The sequence below is a fragment of the Cervus canadensis genome, chromosome 19, assembly GCF_019320065.1.
Source record: "Cervus canadensis isolate Bull #8, Minnesota chromosome 19, ASM1932006v1, whole genome shotgun sequence".
Lineage (NCBI taxonomy): Eukaryota > Metazoa > Chordata > Mammalia > Artiodactyla > Cervidae > Cervus > Cervus canadensis.
The window spans coordinates 10196376-10222094 of NC_057404.1; the positions used below are offsets into that span (position 1 = coordinate 10196376).

The window sequence follows — 25719 nt, forward strand, 5'->3', positions numbered from 1 at the left end:
GAAAAAGTTTACCCCAGGTTACGGAAGAGAGAGGGCTATGGGGGGGGAAGGGGGCAAGGGAGTCAAGGGCAAAATGTTGGAGGCAGAGGAAAAGGACTTTGAAAACAGTATCATCTAGGCTCGGATCCAGGCTCTAGCACTGTCTGGGTATCACTGAACTGCAGTTTTCTCATCTGTAAAATAAGGCTACCAAACAGAGACACATTCAGTAAGTGCCAGACAGAGTTCTGAGTAATAAAATTACATCAGTGAGCAGAAGAAACAAGCCCCCTGACCCTTGAATCACATGCACCAGGGTGGAGGTTTACAAAAATAATAACTATAATTGAAGTATAAATTGTTTAGTATATTAGGTAATAAAGGCAGACTGGAGAAAATTGAAAGTGCCAGTGGAGGACATGAGAGAGAATGGTGAGTGGAGGTTTAAGGATGTGAAGTCAGTCAAAACCCTTTGACATAGTCTAGGGCCATACTGATGAGGTTAGAGACAAGAAGCTAGTTTGACTAAGCTACAGGGGAAACCTGAGATCTGCGTCAGACACTATTTCGACCTCACTTGACACTTCCCTTTCTTCGGAACTACTGCTTTTTTTAAATTCGGGGAGCCTATGTACCTTAGATGAAGTCCTCATTCCATACACAGCAATGATGCCCAAGACTTCATTGCTAAATGGTCTTGTTTTGCAGCCATTATTTTCAAGGGCTCTCTATGTGTCTGAATAGCTAGTTATGGTAATATGGCTCTAACTATTGGTGATTACTGATATCTACTGCAAATAGCCCAGTATTTGGGCATCACCAGTTTGTGTTAGGTAAATATGCAATATTATCTTAATCTGTCAGTCTCTTAAGTCTAAGAGAACATTTAACTAACTGAGCTGGGACACATATCAATAATCAGAACCCATCCCACCTCCTGGCCCTTTTCCCATCCCCATCCTCAAAACTGGTATCTGTTTGTACCACTGATATGAATTAGAAATATTGTTTTTCCAAATGAGAAGTAGGAATAGAGAAAGTTTAGGGAAAATATATATATATATCCATTTCCCTTCTTTATGCTCCTCAGGTAATAGCAGCATGGTGTGGTGGGAGCCAGGCCAACAACCTCCCTTTGGATCCTGTGTCACTCAATTGTGACATTAATCAAGGCACTCAATCTTTATAATCTCATTTCCTCTCTCGTAGAACTGGGCTGTGTACCTTCCTTTTAGGGCACTGGAAGAATTAAAGAAGTAAATACTTGCAAAGGACTAAGCCAAAAGAGCCTGGTTCATTACAGGCAATGAACAATATATTGATCTCATTCCTTGGTTCTTCTTTTGTTGTTGTTAACCCATAAAGCATAACTGTCTCATACTCTATTTCTCTATTCCTGGCATTAAACAGATTGCCTGACCCAGGGTCTGTATCCAGTAGTACATATATACTGAATAAATGGATTTAACATTTTTTCATTGAAAGTTAGCTTTATTTGCAAAGGTCTCTGACATCCTGGAATCTGCCCATGCCTGCTATATTATTTCCCTTCATATATTTTTTTTTAAACTGGAAATGACAATAGGATATGATCTACTCATTCATAGAAGAAATATTGTAAAAGATTTAAGCCAATATCTCTTTTTTCCAATAGAGCAATTAAAGACAATCCAAAGCCTTACCTAGGGTGTAGAATTTCATGTTATTCACCTCAAAGTGATTAATTTATATAAACTAATATGAATTTATATAAAAGTAATTAATTAATCAATTAAATGAAATGAAAATTAATCAAATTATTAATTTATATAAATAAACTTAAATATGCTGTTTTCCTATGAATCTTCATAACCTGACAATTAGAATATAAATGGCAATTTAGCAATGTGTATCAAGAGGCTTAAAAGTGTTCCTAGTAAGTAATTCCATTTCCAAAAATGTATCCTAATGAAATAATTTATATACACATGTAGAAAATGATCATGGATCATTTTTTGAAAAGAAGGAAATCATCTGAATATCCAACAAGAGAAGAAAGGATAAATGAATTAAGGTAACCAATTATAATCCTCTTAATTACATGCTTAGAAGAAATTAATATGTATGTTCACCAATAGATATCTACAGAAAGTTAATAAAAACCCTGTTCATAAGAGGTGCAAACTGGAATCTACTGAAATGCCTAGTTACAGTGAAATGGGTATGTAACTTATAGTATCGGCATATAATGGAATAGTATTTATTAATGAGAAGGAGCAAGCCATTGCCACACAAACAACATGAATGAATTTCAACAAAGTAAATTTGAATTCAAAAGCCAGACATAAAAGAATATATAATGTATTATTCCACTTTTTAAATTTTTTTAAAAATGGATAATACTAAAATTAAGTTACGCTCTGACTATGAAGTGAGATAGTTATTAAAACATTTAAAGATACTGGAAAATGCTCATAATTTAATAAAAGACAATAACATTTAAAAGTGTATATATGATCCCCATTCTGCAATAAAAAAAGTTGCTGTGAGAAATATCAGTCAGGATCTCAATAGGAAACATATGACACACTCCAGTTAGGATAATTAGAGGAGGCTTTGTCTTAAAAGCCTGGGCAGAGTGTGGGGACCACAGGGACAGTGATGCAATAGAGTTGTTACTGCCGCAGACCTGCTGAGACATGAGCAGGAGAGGCTCCCAGTGCCAGGAGAGAGCTCTTCGTAGAGCAGAGGGTCAGTGGCCCTTGGGCTGCAGCCCAAGGCTGCAGTGAATTCAAGGGAGGAAGAAGGGGAACGTTTAACTCGTTCTCCTCCATCCTCCCAGCCCCCCACTGGGGCTCGCTGTTAACCGTGAAGCCAGAGCGTCATGGCTGGGGTCCTCACAGGCCGGCCCAGCAGAGGGGGCGCGGGGTGCACAGGGAGGGTGAGTCTGATTACTACGGGAGAGGAGGGGCGACAGGAGACCCATCTTGCTCTTTATGTACCTGTGTGTTATTACACTACTGCAATAATACCCACGTGTTTTAATTCTCGGGGAAATGCGTGTCAGAGTGTGTGAAGGGATGTGTGCCTGTGGGTTATGAATGTAAAGGAGTGTATGTGTGTGTGAGAGAGAGAGAGCAGGAGGGTATGTGTGAGTGTGGGCGTGAAGGTATACAGGTGATGTGACATGGTGCATTTGTGGGTGCATCTGTGGGGCGTGAGTGTTAATGAGTGTGTGTGTGCATGTGTTGCTGCAGGGAGGTGTGGATGTGTTTGTGAAAGCACGTGTGTGAGAGTGTGCAAGTGGACCTGAGGTGGGATGTGTGTAAGGTTGTCTATGGTGGGGAGTTGTATGTGAAAAAGTGTGTTAGTGTGGGAGGCTGTGTGTGAGAGTGTGTGAACGCATGTGAGAATGTACAGGTGGATGCGAGTTTTTGTTCCTGTAAGGGACAGACATGTTTGTGACAGGTGTGTGGGAGGGGATGTGTGCATTTATATGAGTGAGTGTCCTTGTGGGGGTGTAAGGACATAGAGAGTGTGTGTGAGATGTGTATGAGTGAGGAGGAGGCAGGTGAGTAAGACTCTGTGTGAAGAGATTTGTGTGTATTAGCACGCGTGTGTGCATATGCATGCACATAGGTGTATTTATATATTGATACATCTGTTTCCTTCAAGGAAAAAAGAAAACTGGAAGAAAATATTTTCGTAATAGTAATCTCTAGTGGTGGAATAAGAGGCAAATCTAATTTTCTTGACTATTCTGTTATTTTGTAGTCAAAAAAACAATGCACATTTCAGTTTGTTTCCCTCATTCCCAGAGCACATGGGAAAATATTGCACTTTTCTGGAAATATGTAAAATAATAAAAAATCTTGACTGTTACAAGGTTTCCTGATAGGAATGTTTTTGAAAACACAGTATACTTAGAATGCGAATTAGCTACTTGGAGTTCTGAGTGACTTGTTTACTTTTATGTAGCTAATAATAAAAAGGAATTCTGTATATCATATATATATATGTATGTATGTATTGCCTTTAACTTAACAAGCTACCTCAGCTATTAAAATATACACAGGGCAAACTCTATTACAAATGCTATTAAGTTTGGCTTAAGACAGTCTCACTTGCAGAACATACATTACTGAACCCTGAGCAAGGACTCAAACCTGCAGATGCTTTTTATTATCTGACTAGTGCTTCTCTGCTTGTCTCAATATTGCATCTATCAAACAGTTCACTTCAAACAACATTATTGGGAAACTGCTAGTAAAATGTTGACCGAAACCATCTTCAAACCAACTACGACCCTTTTTCTAGGGCTAAAGCAAGAGCAGCTGGGCTTAATTCAGCCACCTCAGACCACTGCTGTGGTTCAGTGAACACTTTATTCTCCCACTTGAATTTGAGCTCTTCTGCAAGATCGTTCCTGCCGATCTTGCGGAGATGGCGAGCCAGGAGGCGAAGCTTGTCGGTGGAATTTGGGAGTGATCTTTTCCAAAAACAGAGAAGTTCGTGGGTCTGTTCTGTGAGGTCATCGGGGCTCTTCAGCTTGATGAGCTGGATGGTGCTGCGACGAAGAGGGAGCGAGGAGGAGAGGCACAGGGCGTTCTCCTCTGAGAGCTCGTCCGCCAGCCAGTAGAGCAAGTTGTCCCACAGGGCTGCTGCCAGGCACACGGGGGACACCCGGAGTTAGCACCCTTTCCTGGGGGGTCGTGCTCACCCAACCCTCCACCTATTCACAGGAAACCTACTCAGCCTCTGGTTTGGCCTCTTGGCAGCAGAAAGATACTGGCCCACCCAGACAGACAGCTGAGAGCCTTTGGGATCTTCTTCTGAGGGAACCACCCATTGCAGAGTTAGAAATGCTTCTCCAATGTTAACTTGCCTGAGATCAAGGAGGGCTTGTTAACATGGTGCTCATGTCCCCACCCTGGATAGTCTAAATAAGACTAGGATATGGGCAAAACTTAGCGTTTTTAGTAAGCACCCAGATGATGCTGATGCTGAGGTCCCCAACTACATTTGTGTAGCACTATGTGAAAAGATATTTTTAGGTACAAAAAATACTTCTCTTAATTAGTGCTAACCTAATACATAAATTATAACGGCAGTTCAGCAATCCTCACACCCCAGCCCCCCAACTACATACATACATGCACGCGCGCACACACACACACACACACACACACACACAGATACACACACTCAAGATCCACTCTCCAAAGATCAGTTCTATAGAAGGTCCATGGCATGTCCTTCCCTTGGCTTCTGGACTATTTAGAACCATAAACCTCTCTGAATATATCCTGTATGTTCAGCTTACCCTTTCCCTTACCCTGTGACTTCTGTCTACCACTTAAATTTCTATTTCTCTTTCCAAGTTTCTATTGTTGTTGTGACTTATTTTATTGTGTAGCCCTCACTCTCAGAAAACCCCTCGGACCCCACCATCTCTCTCCTTCCTTCTGTAAGTTCTAACCTGCATCACAGTCACTTTCTCCCACTCATGCGAAAGTCTGCACCAGTTTCCCTGGTTGGGTGTCAGAAAAGAGCTCTCAGACGTCTGCCACATTTAACTTTATCCTATCTACCTCCTCACATAGATTGCACCTGCTTTTACACTATAAATCATACCACTTTTCTGTGAGAGCTACTCGGGAAATGGAGCCAACACATCCATCCTCCCCACTGTCACTTTCATACCAACATTCCGCTTCCTTCCTGCAATATATTCATTTTAATGCCCATGCTACCTGGGTAGGCCTTCTTCTCCCTGAATGCGTCATCTCTCTCTTGCCATTGGCAGGCCCTGTCATCAGCTATCCTGTTGATAACTATTTGCACCTCTGACCTCCTCATTTCTAAATCTTGTCAACATCACTGACCTGTGTGATGACTCCATATTAGAAACTGACTTCCATGGCCAATCCTTACATTTCATCACCAGCCAGAATTATTCTGTCTCCTTGGCTTCACCTGCTCAGTATTATTGCTAACCACTGCCCCCTAAACCTCCACAGCTTTTATTCCTTTGCTCCTATGTAATATGCTTCTTGCCCCATTGCTAACACAGCAAGCTCTTTGATGCCCACACCATTCCATCATGTCTGCCTCTGAACACATAACTACCCGTAACAGTCAGCTCTGCGTGTCAATAATGGGCTTGCATCCTCCTTAAAATCTGCTGTCCTCTTTAGCTTTCAATGTTCTCAATTTGTCAGCCATCAATTCTGTCTTACTTACATGGCTATCAACTACTGGGATATCCCAGGTTATAAAAGAAACAGAATGTGATCCTCAGGGTCTATGTTTTGCATACATTTTAAGTCTTTAGCAGCTTACAAATTCATTAAAAAGCCTGTTTCCTGAGTTCAATGTAAAATTTTCCACCGCAGTGACTTTTCTACCGTCCTCAAGTCTCAATCTCAGTCTTACTGTGTTTCACCTAGCCAGCAGCTCTTCCTCCTAACTTTCCCCAAAGCCGTTTGACCTGAGTTCTCATAATCTCACTTTCACTTCAAAAACTCTCTTACAGAATCTCACTCCACCATGCTCGATGGGTGCCATCCCCACAGTGTTTTTCATCAAATAATTTCCCTTCACACCATTCCCTTAACTACTCTTCCATCAGGTTCTTTCCAGGCTTCCCGCAAGCACTCTCAGGCTTTCCTTCTCCTTGTTTCTCCCACTGTTTCTAGCTCCCAGCTATCTCTCTCCTTCCTTTTCCAGAAAACCTTTTCGTGCCTGACGTAAATTTGATGCCTTAAATCCATCAACATTAACTCTTTCCTAGGCCCTTGCTTTGGAGTTATATAGCCTCTTTTTAAAAAATTTGTTTTATTTAAGTATAGCTGATTTACAGTGATGTGTTAATTTCTTCTGTGCAGCAAAGTGACTTAGATATATATACATTATTTTTCATATTCTTTTCCATATAGTTTATCACAGGATATTGATATCTTCTTTTAAAACTCTGTTTAAGCTTTTCTTTCCAATCTTTCTAGAGCCCTCCTAGATACTACTTATAGCAGCTGATTCTTAGTCTGCATTTCTCCGACTTCCACAGAGCATTTTACTCCTTCCCTTGGGTTCCATGGCCTGCCCTGGTGTGCCTCTTTTCTCTCTCTTCCCTCTGTGCTGACTTCCTTCCTCCTAATTGTGCTGAATTACTGCTTCCTAACTCAGGCCTCTTCTCTTCCTGACCCTCCCCTTGAATTCACCAACTGCCATACCCATCGGCTCTATGTGAAATATCCCAGATCTAGTGCATCTTCATCTTTAACTCTGTTTTCCTAAATCCTGGTACAGACACACCTTATTTTCTTGTGTTTTGCTTTATTGCCCTTCATGGATACTGCATTGTTTGTTGTTGTTGTCTGCAAACTGCAGATTTCTGGCAACTCTGGGTCAAGCAAATCTATGAGTGCCATTTTTCCAACATCTTTGCTCACTTAGCTCAGACGGTAAAGCGTCTGCCTGCAATGCGGGAGACCCGGGTTTGATCCCTGGGTCGGGAAGATCCCCTGGAGAAGGAAATGGCAACCCACTCCAGTACTCTTGCCTGGAAAATCCCATGGACTGAGGATCCTGGTAGGCTACAGTCCATGGGTTTGCAAGAGTCGGACACGACTGAGCGACTTCACTTCACTTTGCTCACTTTGTGTCTCTGTCACATTTTGGTCACTCTCACAGTACTTCAGATTTTTTCATTATTTTATTTGGTATGGGGATCTGTGATCCGTGATCATTGATGTCACTATTGTAAAAAGATTATGACTTGCTGAAGGCTCAGAAAATGGTCAGCATTTTTTTAGCAGTGGAGTATTTTTAATGTATGTACATTAGTTTTTAGACATAATCCTATTGCACCCTTAGACTACAGTATAATGTAAATATAACTTTTATATGTACTAGGAAACCCAAAAATTCATGTGGCTTTATCATGATATTTGCTTCATTGTGATGGTTTGAAACCAAACCCACACTCATCTGCAATATTCATCTCCCAGTTATCTTTACCAGTTTATAGTGCAGCCAATTTAAATTCCACACTACTAAAATTGAAATCAACTTTAGCTTTTCCCTCCCTCCCCCTGATCCTTGGCTCTATTCACTGTCTTAGTAAATGGGACCACTCGGCTTAGTATACTAACACACATAAGATTATCCCGGTTTCTCAAAGCCTGTCATATCTCATCACCTATACCCGTTCACTGGCTCTAACTGTAGTCATACCTCAGCTGTTTCTCCCGCCTTACAGTCTCGTGGATTCTAACCTCATCTACCATCATCCTGCAGCAGCTCAGATGGCACTGGCCGTGGAAGACCACGTTGTATAACAGTTTAGGACTCCCGGCACACTTAAGAAAGATCACGATGCCCTTGTCCACTCTGGGGGTTGTTCCCAGTGAGAGTGGGGGAGCTTTTATTTGAATACCAAGTTCTTCAAAGTTAACACTATCAACCTGCTGGGTTTTCAGCTACTACTATTGTTGTTTTACGGCTACTGCTGCTAAGTCACTTCAGTCGTGTCCAACTCTGTGCGACCCCATAGATGGCAGCCCGCCAGGCTCCCCCATCCCTGGGATTCTCCAGGCAAGAACCCTGGAGTGGGTTGCCATTTCCTTCTCCAGTGCATAAACATGAAAAGTGAAAGTGAAGTCGCTCAGTCGTGTCCGACTCTTCGAGACCCCATGGACTGCAGCCCACCAGGCTCCTCCGTCCATGGGACTTTCCAGGCAAGAGTACTGGAGTGGGGTGCCATTGCCTTTTAGTGGGGATTTTTTGTTTGGTTTAGGGGGTTTTGGTTTTTGTGTTTTCTTTTTGCTCTATCCCCTGCTGTCGCTGAAAATATCAATTTTATTGCCTCCGAGAGAGTGTATAATGCTAAGGTTTATGCCCATCCTACTTACTTCTAATTTAATTCAGCAAAGCTTGTGAAGTTTTTATACAACTCCACAAAGAAAACCCCTAAACAAAACGTTATGCCATCAGTTGGGAGACTGACACAATAGTCAAGACACATTCACTGATACCTTTTGAAGACCTATAAACTGTCACAATAGTAATTATTAGCATCACAAAATGAATTGTTTCAGAGACTAAAATAGAACAAAAGTGTCAAATTCTGAAATATGTGTCAATGTTATGTAGCTGGATTAGACATAACCGCAATCAAATTTTATATTTCTCTTGTGGTTTCGTACCTTTATATATACTTCTATTTAAAATCTATTTTAAGATTCAAAACCTAATAGCCAACATTTCAGAACAAACCACAGTAGTTTGTTTACCAAATAAAGCAATTACTAGTTACCTTTAGTTAAACAGTATTTAGTAGAATTCATATTTCTTATAGACTTTAATAAAAGTGTAACTACATCTCCATGTAACAATTTTGTTCGTATGTGCATGACTTATAAAGGAAAACTCGTTTATTTGGCTGATAAGAAATGATTATTTAGCAAATTTTTGTTAATAGCAAAGTTCTCTGTTTTTTTCTAAGAGTCACATAAAATAAAAGAAAAGAGCACCGTCATAATGAGGACACAGCAAATATTCCTTACCGAGTGGATCTGTAGAAATTCTTTTGGTACTCTGTGGACGGTTGATTAATTTTTCATGCTTTGGGGAGAAAGGGACACAGAATAAGCAGAAGAAATCATTAATTTGTGAACAAGCTACACATAAAAGTCCTTCTAAACTTCACCCCTGTTTGGGATAAGTCCTGAATTGCATGCCTTGCAAAATTACATTGTTTATTTGTGTCTGCATGCTCAGCAATTGCTTTCCCAAGATAAGGCAACATATATTAACACAAATCTTTCAGAAAATTTAAATTAGGAATATGCATATAAATATTATTATAGCAATTTAATTAACTCTGAATAAACTCTTTCTAAACTAAAATTTAAAACTGTTAATACTAGCTAACAAAGAGAAAGCTACCTCTATGCTACAAACATAATATTTAGTAAAAGCCCCTGTGAACCAGGCACCTTGCTCAACACTCAGCACCAGGCCTAGTACCTAGTGGGTACTCAAACATTAGTTTTTGTGAATAAATGAGTGAATCATATGCAGAGATAATGCTAAAAACAATCAAGTCTTTAAGCTAATATTATTCTGAAATCAACATTTTGTCAAGAATAAATCAAATATATAATCATTACTTTTCTACATTGTGCACAGAATGGTTTGTTCCCAGTTAATATAGAATCAGGAAAAATAGCACAGGAGAGTAAGTAAAAATATATAAGTTTGAAAACCTGTTCAGTGCTCTGGACAGTTTGTTTCCATCCTCAGCCTCAGCTCTGAAATATGATTTAATAAAATGCACACACACACAAGCACACCTCAGAAACATGTACACAGATATTCATAGCAACTTTATTTTTAATAGCTAAAACTGGAAATGTAAAATTTTTTACAACAGGTGAATGGCTAAAAAAACTATTGAACGTCCACAAGGTGGGATACAATTAAACAATAAAGAGGATAAGTCATTGATAAATGCCACAACTTGCATGAACTTCAGAGTATTGTGCTGAGTGAAAAATTCCAGTCTCAAAAGGTCATATATTCTGATTCCATTTATATCACATTGTTGAACTTATAGAATTACAAAGATATAGAACAGATGGGTGATTTCCAGGGGTTAGGATGGTGGTAGAAGATTATAAAAGGATAACACAGGTAGGTCTTTGTAATGCTAGAACAATTGTATATCTTGAATGCAGTGGTTACACAAATCTACACATCTGACAAAACAGTAACAGTACAAATACACATGTTTTATTGATGTCAACTTCCTGGCTTTGATATTTTGCTACAGTGATGTAAGGTGTAACCACTGAGGAAAACTGGGTGAGAATATCTACACCTCTTTGTACTATATTTAGCAACTTCCTGTAAATCTATAATTATTTCAAAATAAAACTGATTTTTTAAAAACTCTGCTCATAGCAATGATACAAGAATGATGTAGAACTCTATATTAATGCATTGTAAACTGCTTATTAAAAGCACTAATTTATTAAATCTGAATATAATATTTTCTAGGTATTCTTGTCATGTATACTATATAGACATGTATATGAAACTTCCATTAAGGCATACAAGCAAGATGGTGGCATAGAAAATCCTGATCTAAAAATAGGTTAAAGATCTGAATGTAAGATCTGAAATCATAAAAATCCTAGAGAAAAACATAGGCAGTAACGTTGTAGATCTCACTCCAAAGGAAAAGGAAAAGCAAAAATAAGCAAATTGGACTACATAAATTAAAAAAAAAAAACTTCTGAGGAGTTAAGGCAAACTGTTATCAAAATGAAAAAGCAACCTACTGAATGGGAGAAGATATTTATCTATGGGGTTAATATCTAAAACACATTTTAAAAACTCACATAACTCAATAATAAATAATTTAAAAATGGACTGAGAATCTGAGCAGACACTTTGCAAAGAAGACATAGAGATGGCTAACAGGCATGGAAAGATGTTCCACACTGCTAATTATTAGGGAAATGTCAATCAAAATTACCATGAGATATTACTTGCAGAGTGGCTATTATTGAAAAAAGAAAAAATAACAAATGTTAGAGAGGATAGGAGAAAAGAAAACACTCATTGTTGTGGGACTGTAAATTGGTGCAACCACATGGAAAACAGTATGGACGTTCTTCAAAAATTAAGAATAGAACTACCATATTTCCACTTCTTGATATCTATCTGAATAATATAAAAACACCAAGTTGAAAAGATAGATGCACCCTTATGTTTATTGCAATATATTACAGTTGTCAGATATGGGAAAAGCCTGTGATCATCGAAAGGTGAATGGATAAAGAAGATACATTTTATATATATACCCGAGGCTTCCTGGGTGGCTCTAGTGGTAAATAACTTGCCTGCCCGTGCGGGAGAGGTAAGAGACAACAGTTTCGATCTCTGGGTCAGGAATACCCCCTGGAGGAGGGCATGACAACCCACTCCAGTGTTCTTGCCTGGAGAATCCCCATGGAGAGAAGAGGCTGGTAGGCTGCAGTCCATGAGGTCACAAAAAGCTGGACATGACTGAATGACTTAGCATGCACAAATATATACCGTGAAATACTGTGCTGTGTGCTCAGACACTTAGTTGTGTCTGACTCTTTGAGACCCCTTGGACTGTAGCCCACCAGGCAAGAATACTGGAGTGGGTTCCCATGCCCTCCTTCAGGGGATCTTCCCAACCCAAGGATCGAACCCAGGTCTCCCACATTGCAGGCAGATTCTTTACCATCCGAGCCACCAGGGAAATCCAAGAATACAGTGAAATACTACTCAGCCATAAAAAAATAATGAAATTCTCCCACTTGTGACAACTTGGATGAACTTCAAAGGTATTATGCTAAGTGAAATAAATCAGATGGAGAAAGACAAATACCATATGATTTCATTCATATGTCCAATCTCAAAAGAAAAACCCAAAGGAACAAATAAACCCCAAACAAACTCAGATACAGGTATCAGAATTGTGGTTTCCAGAGGAGAAGGGGGATGGAGGGGTTAGTGAAATGGGTGAAGGGGGTGAACTGTACAAAGACAGATGGTAACTAGACTTATAGTGGTGATCACTGGGTAATGTATACACATATTGAATTCTAATGTTGTACACCTGAAATTTAAATAATTTTAAAAAACCTTACAGTAAGAAATTGTAATGGGAGGAGACTAAGAATCAACATAAGAACAATATAAATCCAAGAATATTGATACTGTAGCATTGCAAAAGAAGTGCACAGATTTTTGAGACATTAACTTTGTACTTAATCCTCTCCAAAAAAATTGAGAAATGCCAGTTTTTATTTTATTTTATTTTTTTGCAGGTGCATAGAAATGCCAGTTTAAATCATGCAGCAGATTCTGTCATTTCCACCAATGGATGTATGACCTGGATTGAGTCTAGGACAAGAGGTACACGTTGGATTTTTTCTTTATTGTGTGTAAACAATTTACCATCCACCCCTCCAGTCATTCTTTCTTCACAGATGGCTCATAGCACCTTGATGCACTGAGAGTGATTCTAGTGTTCAAGTATATGTATTTTTTCACATATGTGAAAATTCAAGCCATGCTCTCTATCTGGAACCCAACTGCAGAAGCAGTGAATTGTGGGTGCATGGGAAACCTTGGGTCTCTTATACTTTCAGGCACTATGCTGGTCTCCCATATATTCTCATCATTCAGGGATTTTCAAACACCCTTCTTATTCCTTCCCTCCCCCTTTCTTTCTTTTTTCTTTTCATTCCATTTTTTTTTTTCTGTGCCCTATTTTGCCTTGCATACCACCTTTAAAATGTCACTGGTGCTCAGGGTCAGCTCCAAGCCAAGCAGGGAAGCCAATGCTTGTCCTCCAGTGTCCACTCCCACAGATTCTGCGTCTACACAGGGTTACCTGGATGCCTTCATTGTCAGGACTGACTCTGATTTTACCCTACTTATCTCTCTCCTCTTCTTTGCATCAACAAGTGCTATTCTGCTGCATCTTGAGCACATCCTTTATTTTATCCAACATTATTTTCAGTGATGCACCTAAAAGTTTCCACTCATTGTATCTTTTCACCACTCCAGAAACCAGCCATGATCATCAGTCTCGGCTCTGCTTATTAGACTATCATCTCTTTGAGGCCCAATAAAGTACCTTGTTCCTGTATTAATTCTTCACCATACTTTACATGGTATTGACACGTACACATAGGGTAGCAACAACTATTTAACTTATGTGATGCTTTCTCTTGACTTGAATGATCTCTTCCTTCACATCCTACCATGTTTTCAAGACCGCTGATCATTTCCACCTCTTTTATCAACTACTCTGGTTCCTGGTTTCTCATTTGAGAATTTATGTGCTATCACTCAATTTATCTCTTAATTCATCAGTGCCACTCATAGACCGTTATTTGCATATGTTTGTTTTCCCTCCCCAGTTAGACTTTCAGTAATTTTTGTATCCTTTTATTTTCAATCAAATAATTACTTTCATTACCATAATAATATTGTCCCTCGTGGTAAAGTTTTGACTTCAAATAATTGTCAGGGCTGCTACTCAGAAGAACTTATTGTTGGGTGATTTATGGAACACTGAAGATGCCTGCTCCCTGTCCAGGTTAGGGCCCACTGCAGACAGTCTTCACTTTCCTTCCCTAGCGTCTCAAGGGCCTTTGCAAATACCTCTTTCATTTTACGTCCAGAATCCCCTGAAATGCCTCAAGGTATAGTATCAACTTGAACAGAATACCAAGGGCTCATCTCCTATTGAGGTCTTGACAAGGACTTTTCCATCTTTTAACATGGAAACTTCCATGTCAAAAAAGCTGAGTTAGGCTATCAAAACAAATTGACCAGACTGATTACATCAGAGAGTGTGCCACACAAAATTTAAATTTTCAGCAAAATACACATGTCCTTCTTAGGTCTTACACAGAAATTAAGGTCCCCAAATACAGACAATACCATCCTCTACCCCTTCTTCTGATTCATCAGTCTTAGCCAAGTCAACCATATTCACACTCCCTGTAAGAGTCTGGTCCCCTGTAGAGCTTCTTTAGCAGTTGCTGCATGAAATCATCTTTCAAAAATAGCACAGCTCCTTTGGCAGGCACCTCTAGAACTACAGAACTCCAGCTCAGAGTCTCATGAGCCACACAACACAGCACAGACTCAATATTCCTGGGAGCTCTCTGGTCACACAAGAAAGAGCAAAGCAAAAACCACTACAATATTGTAAAGTAATTAGCCTCCAACTAATAAAAATAAATGAAAAAAAAAAAAAGGGCAAAACACCTCATAATTTAGAAATAGCTGAAAGCCCAGAAACAAATGTAGCTACTGCAAGATCCCTGACAGGAAGCTTGCAGCTCCTCTTACTCCCGCAAGAGCCTTTATCACTAATTCTCATATGTGAGGGCATTTTCCAAACAAAAGCTACTTCCTCAAACAAAATTATTTAACAGTTAGTTACAACTCATATTGAGGTCATTAACCGCAGACCATAGCAGAACATTAGTGTAAGAGAGGACATGGTGTAGACAGAGAGAAAATGAGGAAACAAAAGATTCTATGATTTCAGCTTCTTTAGGGTCTCAGCCAGTCTCCACTGCTTGGCCAGAACCCATTAGACATAAAGGGCTGAAAAACAATTGCTTTTCTTTACCTGCCTGACTAGGTCAGCCCACATCTGTCTCTGTCATCTTTACAAACTCCTTTGCCTTCTCCTCCTTCTTGTACCTTTGGTCATTCTGCCCTTGACTCCATCGGTTGGATTCTGGAGATAATTCAGAGTGCTTTCCCCAAGGCTTTCCACCTGTGTTTTTATTGGAAGAATTTATTGCCCGTCCTCCTACAACCTGATCCTATCATGTCCACACGCTCTCCTGCGTACTCCAGGGCAAGGCACGATAGCCTCCCACACCTCACCGATGACTGGAAACAGAAACTGCTCGAAAAGTTCCTCAGGCTGCAACACTTCTACTTTCTCTGGTTCCTCTAGTTCCATGATGCCCAAGAGCTGTATTTCCCCTGCTACTTCAGAACCACAGAATGGGTGTGAGCACAGAAGCCGTGAAACATGGAGACCCAGAGGCCAACCGGCGCTCTCGGTGTCACCATCTCTTTCCCTACAGGACTGTGCCTCTGTTGAAATAAATCTCTAGGCCCAAGAAGGATCCCCACTCCTTTCCAGGATGCCACATCAGCAAAGCAAAACTTAGAAAACATTTATGTCCTCATAGATGTTCTGCTTGACCAGACATGCAGTGTATCCAGTCGGCCAGTCCATAAAGGCCAAGCCCCGTCCAGGCCTTCTCACATCCTTCAAGGGTGACTTTGTGGCCCCAGCCAACTGGGTATTTTCTATTTGTCTCATCCTTGCTCTTTTTCTTTATCTTATAAGTGTTTCTTACCTTTTGCCCATTTTGTAGTTCTTTGAAAGGAGACCATCCACTTCATGAAGTCTTAAACAAAGTTTACTTGTATCACTTAAGCAGTCTTTCAGTTCAGTTCAGTTCAGTTCTGTCACTCAGTCTTGTCCGACTCTTTGCGACCCCGTGAATCGCAGCACGCCAGGCCTCCCTGTCCATCACCAACTCCTGGAGTTTACTCAAACTCATGTCCATCGAGTCAGTGATGCCATCCAGCCATCTCATCCTCTGTCATCCCCTTCTCCTCCTGCCCCCAATTCCTCCCAGAATCAGGGTCTTTTCCGATGAGTCAGCTCTTCTCATGAGGTGGCCAAAGGACTGGAGTTTCAGCTTCAAGATCAGTCCTTCCAATGAACACCCAAGACTGATCTCCTTTAGGATGAACTGGTTGGATCTCCTTGCAGTCCAAGGGACTCTCAAGAGTCTTTTCCAACACCACAGTTCAAAAGCATCAATTTTTCAGCACTCAGCTTTCTTCACAGTCCAACTCTCACATCCATACATGACTACTGGAAAAACCATAGCCTTGACTAGACGGACCTTTGTTGGCAAAGTAATGTCTCTGCTTTTTAATATGCTATCGAGGTTGGTCATAACTTTCCTTCCAAGGAGTAAGCGTCTTTTAATTTCATGGCTGCAATCACCATCTGCAGTGATTTTGGAGCCCAGAAAAATAAAGTCTGACACTGCTTCCACTGTCTTCCCATCTATTTCCCATGAAGTGATGGGATCAGATGCCATGATCTTAGTTTTCTGAATGTTGAGCTTGAAGCCAACTTTTTCACTCTCCTCTTTCACTTTCATCAAGAGGCTTTTTAGTTCCTCTTCACTTTCTGCCATAAGGGTGGTATCATCTCCATATCTGAGGTTATTGATATTTCTCCCAGCAATCTTGATTCCAGCTTGTGCTTCTTCCAGCCCAGCGTTTCGCATGATGCACTCTGCATATAAGTTAAATAAGCAGGGTGACAATATACAGCCTTGATGTGCTCCTTTTCCTATTTGGAAACAGTCTGTCCTTTTCCTGTTTGGAACCAGTCTGTTGTTCCATGTTGTCTTTAACCATTGTTAAATTTCTTTACAGTTCTACATTGGTATATCCTATTGTATCATTTTCTGTGTTTTCTTTTATATCAGTGCTTATATTTACCACAGGGTTACTACACCGTAGCCTCAAGCCTCAATTCCTGATAGCTCTGGGGATTCTATGTGGACAGTTATGAAGACTGTTATCACCACAAATTTAAAGTCTGTTGTTTCAGCTAGGGACTGGGGCTGCTCAGCAATATTTTCATATGTCCCTGAAGACCTCTTCCACCTTGCTTACGGAAATGATTGCACACATTTACCACTCTTTGTAAGACTTCTACCTCGTACTTGCCCAACACTCTCAGCAAGGGGCTTTATCTTCTACTCACTGAGAAAATAAGACAGTGTTCTCAAACCATAGCCTTCATGAAAATGAATCTTGAGAAAAAGGCAAAAATTAAGCTCATACTTTGAACTGGTCTCAGATAAGGCCACATCTGTAACACAGATGGTTCTTATACTGAGGTATGGTGGCTCCAGTTAGAAAAGCACCATTGAGTTGGACTTACATCAGTTATCAACTAGCATTCCAAATGTATCCCAGCAAATGCATGGACGAATGAAACACATATCTTTATCCAAGAAATGATGGAGATTTCCAATATCATGTCAGGGCCTTAGTGAGATTCTGATTGCTTCTTACACAACTGATGCTCTAGAGGTACAGTAAAAAAATTAATTTCTCACTCAAAAATTGGTTCATAGGAGTTGACAGATGACCTAACTCTGGTGCATACCTCCTCACATAGAAACTCCAGCTCTGGCAAAGTCCTATCCACGTATATCTGGCAGTCTTCTGGGCTTTATTCTCTTGGTATCCACATGTTCCACCAGGTTCAGCACAATGGCAAGCCAGGCAATGCAACCATCAAAGCTCTTTTTGTGGGCGCAGCCGTTTCCCTTCCTGTGTATATCATGGAGTCTATCATGTGTCCTACCAGGCAGCGCCATGAGTGTCCTACCCACAGCACACTTTTTCTCCCAAGGTTTCACATAAGCACCATTATTGCATATCAGTGGTTAGCATGGGTGTGTTCTGTTGCAGCCCCACTACCATTCTGCTGGATCCTTCAGCAGTGATACCATTCTAACCTGCTCCATATGAAGCCCATCATCTCTCCTACTTTTCTCCTGAGCAAAGCAGTTCTCCACCAGTGACCACTCAGCTCCCCTGGTATGTAAACTGTGTGGTAAAATGTGATAGAATGAAGTAAGTGTCTCCGTACCCCTTGGGTTACTTGACATGACAGTAATATGAACTTTGCCCTCTTGTGTCACGGAGCTCAATTAAATATGTCTTCTCTTTTTAAATTAAAATCATTCCCCTTAGGACAAGGGGCTGAACTGAGGATCAGCTTTCGTTAATAATTATAGTACTCTGTTCTCAACATCTGAGGGCCTCTATGCTTTAAATATATTTTAATATGTGACACATTTAACATAGAATATTTGGTATATATTTAGATGTCTTTAATAAAAATTATTTATATTCTAATATATATAAATATGGGGGGGGCAAACACACTCTGAGTCACCTGCAAATAGAACTCTGTCAGGTCATATCTCATATTCAGTTATTTCAGACTCAACAGTGAATACGGTTTAATTTCTTACTCCAGGGATCACTTCAGCTTCTATGCAAATAATCTTATGAGTTGGATGAATCTCAGCACTTATTTATCAGGCTTGTCTGAAACTCTCAAAATTGAGCCTGCTTCAGAGTTATTTACAAAGTGTGTTCTTCTCATCTGTCTTTCCCCAAAATGCTGTGAGGAAGATGAGGAGTTGGGTGAAAGAGACTATCAAGGCTTAAAAGTAGTGAGGTCTTGTGGCTGAAGACTTCAGAGTGAGGGAATTGTGGGCTCAGACCGCTCTGATAAACCCCAGAACATATGCTTTCCTTAATACAAGGCTGCTTGAGCAGGAGGGCTCTTGGGTAAGACTGAGTCTAAACCTCGTTCTGTCGATTGTTGACCAAGTCAATTCATGCCTTGGCTTCCTAAACTTTAAAATTTCTATCAGCATGCTGTCTCCTTCCTAGATGTGTAGTGAATTTTAAATGAAATACAATGTGTAACACACTTTAGATGAAATAAAATGGAATACTTTCATTGAATTCCTTGCACAGAGTGTGTGCTCAGTAAGACACTTAATTTTGTCAGACAATTCTCGATAGAACTAGAGTTTCATTCTGTATCAGAAAGGTTTGATACCTCTCAAATTCTAATACAATAAATGATTGTCCAAAGATCCATTTGTAGAGAACAGCAAATACCCTATATTAACACATGCATGTGGAATCTAGAAAATGGTATGGATGATCTGATTGGCAAAGCAGAAACAGAGACACATCAAATGGATACCAAAAGGAAGGGTGGTGGGATGAACTGGGGGACTGGGATTGACATATATACACTACTGATGCTATGTGTGAAATAAATAATTAATGAGAACCTACATGTAGCACAGGGAACTCCATACTTCGTTCTCTGTGGTGACCTCAATGTGAAGGAAATCTAAAAAAGAGGATATATGTATACACCCAGCTGACTCACTTTGCTGTACAGTAGAAATTAATGCAATCTTATAAAGCAACTCTACTCCAATAAAAATTAATTTAAAAGGACCCATTTGTAAATAAGGTAAATCCTATAACTTTATGTCCCACAAGGCATACGTTCAGTGTTTCATGACATGATGGCATTGGAGACAGCCCCTCGCCCTGTGGTCTCGAAGCCCACCTGGACTCAGCAGGTGCTGACCAGCGAGTCTGATAGAAAGGAGCTCAGAGTTTCAATCTTGGTCAGAACTCACCCTTATTATAATGTGCTTTCGGGAAGCTTACAATGGCGCCATGGTTAAGTAAGGTAACCACGCTAGGAGTGTGTTAAGTGAAGTGTCTAGTCACTCAGTCGTGTCCAACTCTTTGCAACCCTAAGCCCTATGGAGCCTGCCAGGCTCCTCTGTCTATGGGACTCCGGGCAAGAATGCTGGAGTAGGTTGCCATGCTCTCCTCCAGGGGATCTTCCCAACCCAAGGACTGAACTCATGTCTCATATGTCTCCTGCATTGGTAGGCAGGATCTTTACCAGTAGCGCCACCTGGGAAGCCCCCAATTATAATGTGCATGGTCACTAATTTCAAAAGCACCTGCAATAATTCAATTCAGTTCTGTTCCTCAGTCATGTCCAACTCTTTCTGACCCCATGAACTGCAGCATGCCAGGCTTCCTTGTCCATCACCAACTCCTGGAGCTTACTCAAACTCATGTCCATCAAGTCAGTGATGCCATCCAACCATTTTCTCTGTGTCCCCTTTTCCTCTTGAATTCAGTCATTCCCAGAATCAGAGTCTTTTCCAGTGAGTCAGTTCCCTGCATCAGGTGGTCAAAGTATTGGAGCTTCAGCTTCAGCATCAGTCCTTCCAATGACTATTCAGGACTGATTTCCTTTAGGATGGACTGATTTGGTCTCCTAGATGTCCAAAGGACTCTCAAGAGTCTTCTCCAGCATCACAGTTCAAAAGAATCAATTCTTTGGTGGTAAGCTTTCTTTATTGTCCAGCTCTCACATCCATACATGACTACTGGGAAAACCATAGCTTTGACTAGATGGACCTTTGTTAGCAAAGTAATGTCTCTGCTTATCAATATGCTGTCAAGTTTGGTCATAACTTTTCTTCCAAGGAGCAAGCATCTTTTAATTTCATGGCTGCAGTCACCATCTGCAGTGATTTTGGAGCCCCCCAAAATAAAGTCTCTCACTGTTTCCCCATCTATTTGCATGAAGTGATGGAACTGGATGCCATGATCTTAGTTTTTTGAATGTTGAGTTTTAAGCTAGCTTTTTCACTCTCCTCTTTCACTTATCAAGAGGCTCTTTAGTTCTTTGCTTTCTGCCATAAGGGTGGTTGTCATCTGCTTATCTGAGGTTATTGATATTTCTCCCGGCAATCTTGATTCCATCTTCGATTTTATCCAGTCTGGCATTTTGCGTGATGTACTCTGTATATACATTAAATAAGCAGGGTGACAATATACAGCCTTGATGTATTCCTTCTCAATTTTGAACCAGTCTGTTGTTCCACATCCGGTTTAAACTATTGCTTCTTGACCTGCATACAGATTTCCCAGGAGGCAAGTAAGGTGGTCTGGTATTCCCATCTCTTTCAGAATTTTACAGTTGGTTGTGATCTACATAGTCAAAGGCTCTGGTGTAGTCAATAAAGCAGAAGTAGATGTTTTTCTGGAAACCTCTTGCTTTTTTGATGATCCAACAGATGGTGGCAATTTGATCTCTGGTTCTTCTGCCTTATCTAAATACAGCTTGAACATCTGGAAGTTCATAGTTCATGTACTGTTGAACGCTGGCTTGGAGAATTTTGAGCATTACTTTGCTAGAGTGTGAGATGAGTGCAATTGTGCGGTGGTTTGAACATTCTTTGGCATTGCCTTTCTTTGGAATTGGAGTGGAAACTGACCTTTTCCAGTCCTGTGGCCACAGCTGAGTTTTCCAAATTTGCTGGAATATTGAGTGTAGCACTTCCACAGCATCATCTTTTAGGATTTCAAAAATAGCTCAACTGGAATTCCATCACCTTCACTAGCTTTGTTCATAGTGATGCTTCCTAAGGCCCACTTGACGTCGCATATCAGGATGTCTGGCTCTAGGTGAGTGATCACACCATAATGGTTATCTGGGTCATGAAGATCTTGCTGTGCTATTTGGTGGATATAGAAATAACAAGCAATAGACTTTTCTTTAATTTCTACATGCCTACTATTTCTTTGGGGTTTCCTGCGTGGCTCAGACAGTAAAGAACCTGCCTGCAATGCAGGAGAGCCACTGTCGGGAAGCCCCCTGGAGAAGGAAATAGCAACCCACTCCAGTATTCTTACCTGGAAAACTCCATGGACAGAGGAGTCTGGTTGGCTACAGTCCACGGGGTTTGCAAAGAGTCAGACATGACTGAGCAAGTAACACACACACTAGTTCTTGGAGTCTCTACTGAAGAACCAGTTTTCATGTAAAGTAACATTCTAAAAACTTTCTGATACTTTAAGTACCATCTAACATGGATGCCACACAGAATTATGGCTAAAGGGCAGTGTTACACATCCAACAAAAAAAATGTGATGCTGATATTAGCATTTTTATCATTTACCTTAAGGCGCTTATTCATGGAGAGATTTTCACAGGTAATTATGATAATATCTTGTGGCAACAACTCCTCCATCCAGCCTTAACCCTCATAGTTCTCCCATCCCCAGACACTTATTTTAGATTTTTCTGATAAATAGGTCATTTATTTTGTAGTTAGAAGATATAAAAGTAGAAGTGGTATGAATAATAAATCAAGGGAGTATGTGTAATTAGTATATTTTTGTGTATCTTTAGCATGGATTTTGCCAGAATCCTTTAAGATACCATAGCTACATACAAGTTTTAACTGCTTACTTTACTCTTTATTTATTTCATATAGAGGCCTCTTCAACTAAGTAATAGATGCCATTTGCTTAACTTGAGTTCATTTATCACATCATAGTAATAAAATGTAGAGTTTCAAACTTCATAATGTATGACTCCTGTAATTCTCTTAGAGATTTTATATTATAAATACATTAGATGGAATATTGATCAAAGAAGTAATCTGATATAAAATATTAATAAAATCTTTGTGCTTCAGTTATGGGTCCAACATAATGCAAATCAAATAAGAGCTTATAGTAGCATTGAGTGAGGACCTACTGGCATGAAGAACTAGGCTAGATTTCCGGTCTCCAGTCAGGCATGTGACAGCCTGGAAGTTGCCATTCTGTCCTAAACAGTAAAAAGCAGAACGAGGTGAGAAATCAACAAGTATCTTTAAATTTGTCAGAGAAATGAGGTCACAGGGGCAAACCTCTTTGTCAAATTTGAAGAGACTGACATGGGGCCACTGAGAATCACAACTCACCAGAGCAGAAACCCACAGCACAAACACCCGCAGGAACTAGGGCCAGGGTGAGGAAGCCTGAGCGGTAACCAAGAGATTGCTGGAGGCTCAGTGCAGACAAGCCCAAGAGCCCCAGGAGAAGACTCCAGGAGGACCCAGTCGTGGGGAGGCTTTCCACACTTTTGTGAACTTTGCTTCTAGGAACTCAACCAGGCTCTTATAGTGAATATCTGAGAAAAATCCCATTGTGCTTCCTGCAGGGAGAGGGGAAAGGAAGCCTTTTGAAATATCCCAGAGCACTCTGTTCTGTAGAAGGCCTGCCCTCAGAAGAAACTATTTAACCAAGGCTTAATTTGCTGGTGTTTTATCAGGGTGTAACTGACCTAGGGGAAGGGAAACGGCCAACTTCAGGTCCCTCTAGTCATCCTGTCCCACCAAAGGTGGACGGGAAGGATTCACAGGCTCACTGAAGACGGAGACCAAGTCGTAGACCTAGAGGACACTTGCCTTCCCTCACGCTCACCACCACATCACTAAAGGTCTATTTATAGCAGTTCCCTTTACCCAGTACATCATGTGCAGCTCTCAAGAGAAGCAATTACAAGACAGGCTAGATGGCAAAAAAGTTTGAAGAGACCAAGTCAACATCAGAACTAGACTCAGATATAGCAGTACTATGAGAATTATCAGATAGGAATTTTTTAAAACTATGATTAATATGCTAAAGGCTCTCATGTAAAAGTGAACGGCATATAAGAACAGATGTGCAATGTAAGCAGAGAGATGGAAAGTCTCAGAAAGAACCAAAGAGATATGCTAGAGATCAAAACATGGTAAGACTAATGAAGAATGTCTTTAGAAGGATTATTAGTACATGGACATGGCCGTGGAAAGAATTTGAGCTTGAGGATATCTAAACAGAAAAGCCCAAACTGGAAATAAAGAGAAAAAAAGATAAAAACAGAACATCTAAGAACTGTGAAACAACCATGAAAACCGGTGTGCAGTAAGAATTCCAGAAAAAGAAAGAAACAGAAGTATTTGAAACAATAATGGTTGAGAGTTTCCCAGATTAACATCAGACACCGAACCACAGATTCAGGAACCTCAGAGGATACCAGGAAGGATTGGTGGCGATAATTGAGCTAAATGTGTAACTAGATTATTTCATTCCAAACCACGTTTGAAAATTTGTCATTCCCCTTTCACAGATGTAACTTCTCCAAGGTAACATGGAACTAATCTTCAAATCCAGTTCTGTCTAAAGCCTTGTCTTCAAGAATTCCAATTAAAGCCCTGAATTAAACATTAATATTATTTCCTCCACATAATGATATTAGCTACAATTTTAATTACTTATCATGTACCAGTAATAAATTTAATAACTGAAAATATATTACAGAACCTTGGTGAAGCCTAGTATATCTATAACCTTGTGAGGTAGTTGTTATACTTACTTTACAAATGAGAAGACTGTTTGTTTTTTTAATTGAAATATAGTTGTTTACAATGTTAATTTTTGCTGTACAGAAAAGTGATTCAGTTATACATATATATGTGTGTGTGTTAGTCACTTAGTTGTGTCTGACTCTTTGTGACCGCATGGACCGTAGCCCACCAGGCTCCTCTGTCTATGGGATTCTCCAGGCAAAAATACTGGAGTGGAAAAAAAAAAAAAAATACTGGAGTGGGTAGCCATTCCCTTCTTTAGGGTATACATTTTTTCCCTATTTTTTTCTACTATGGTTTATCCTAGACTACTGAATATAGTTCCCTGTGCTATATGGCAGAACATTATTGTTTATCCATTCTCTATATAATAGCTGACATGTGCTAACACCAACCTCCCACTCCAACCCACCTCCAAACCCCTCTCCCCCGGCAACCACTTGTCTTTTCTCTCCATCCATGAGTCTGTTTCTGCTTTGAAGATAGGTTCATTTGTGTCATATTTTAGATTCCACATATAAGTGATAACATATAGTATTCGTCTTTCTCTTTCTGACTTATTTCATTGAGTATGATAATCTCCAGTTGGATCCATGGAGCTACAAAGAACATTATCTCATTATGTTTATGGCTGAGTAGTATTCTACTGTATACATGTAGCACATCTTTATCCATTCATTTGTCCATCGACACGTAGGTTGTCTTTGGTGTTGTAAATAGTGCTGCTATGAACATAAATGTGCATTTATCTTTTTTGAATTATAGTTTTGTCCAACTCTATGCCCAGGAGTGGGACTGCTGAATCATGAGGTCATTCTTTTTTTAGTTTTCTGAGAAACCTGTACACTGTTTTCCACAGTGGCTGTACCAACTTACATTCCCACCAACAGGAGAGGAGGATCCCCTAGAAAACTGAAGCTTAGAGAGATTAAATAATTTGACCAAAACCATACATACTGAGTAGCAGATGTAATACTAAAGCTAACATTTGTAAGACTATGGATCCTTTATTCATAACCTGTGTATATAAAGGGAAGGATGCGAGACAAGGCTTTCCCTTGGCCATTCTAAGTACCTCTTGTATTAAGCTCACCAGTCACAAACATCATCACTGCTCTGGACTTGGAAGCAGAATTAGATAGAGGGAAAGAGGTCAATTCCTAATGGTACTATCTATCAGCCTTGTGATCTTACAGGTTTGTGTCCCATTTGCCGCATTCATGAAATTAACATGATGATATATAGTATCTGCTTCATAGTGCCTTTAAAAGAAACCTTTCACTATATCATATAACTTGGAGCAGATCATTGTATGTAATAAGTACTC

The 25719-nt window shown here is 40.1% G+C and overlaps 1 protein-coding gene across 1 annotated transcript in view; it reads right to left on the reverse strand.

Annotated features, from left to right (window-relative positions):
- Positions 1–4230: 4230 nt before the first annotated feature.
- DTHD1 (death domain containing 1) overlaps positions 4231–25719 on the reverse strand; it is a 76932-nt gene continuing 55443 nt past the window's right edge. The window contains exons 9-10 of the mRNA XM_043438612.1: positions 9525–9582; positions 4231–4619 (exon numbers count right to left, since the gene is read on the reverse strand). Of these exons, the coding sequence (XP_043294547.1) occupies positions 4258–4619; positions 9525–9582 (420 nt within the window). The 3' untranslated portion in view covers positions 4231–4257. The remainder of the gene's footprint in view (positions 4620–9524; positions 9583–25719) is intronic.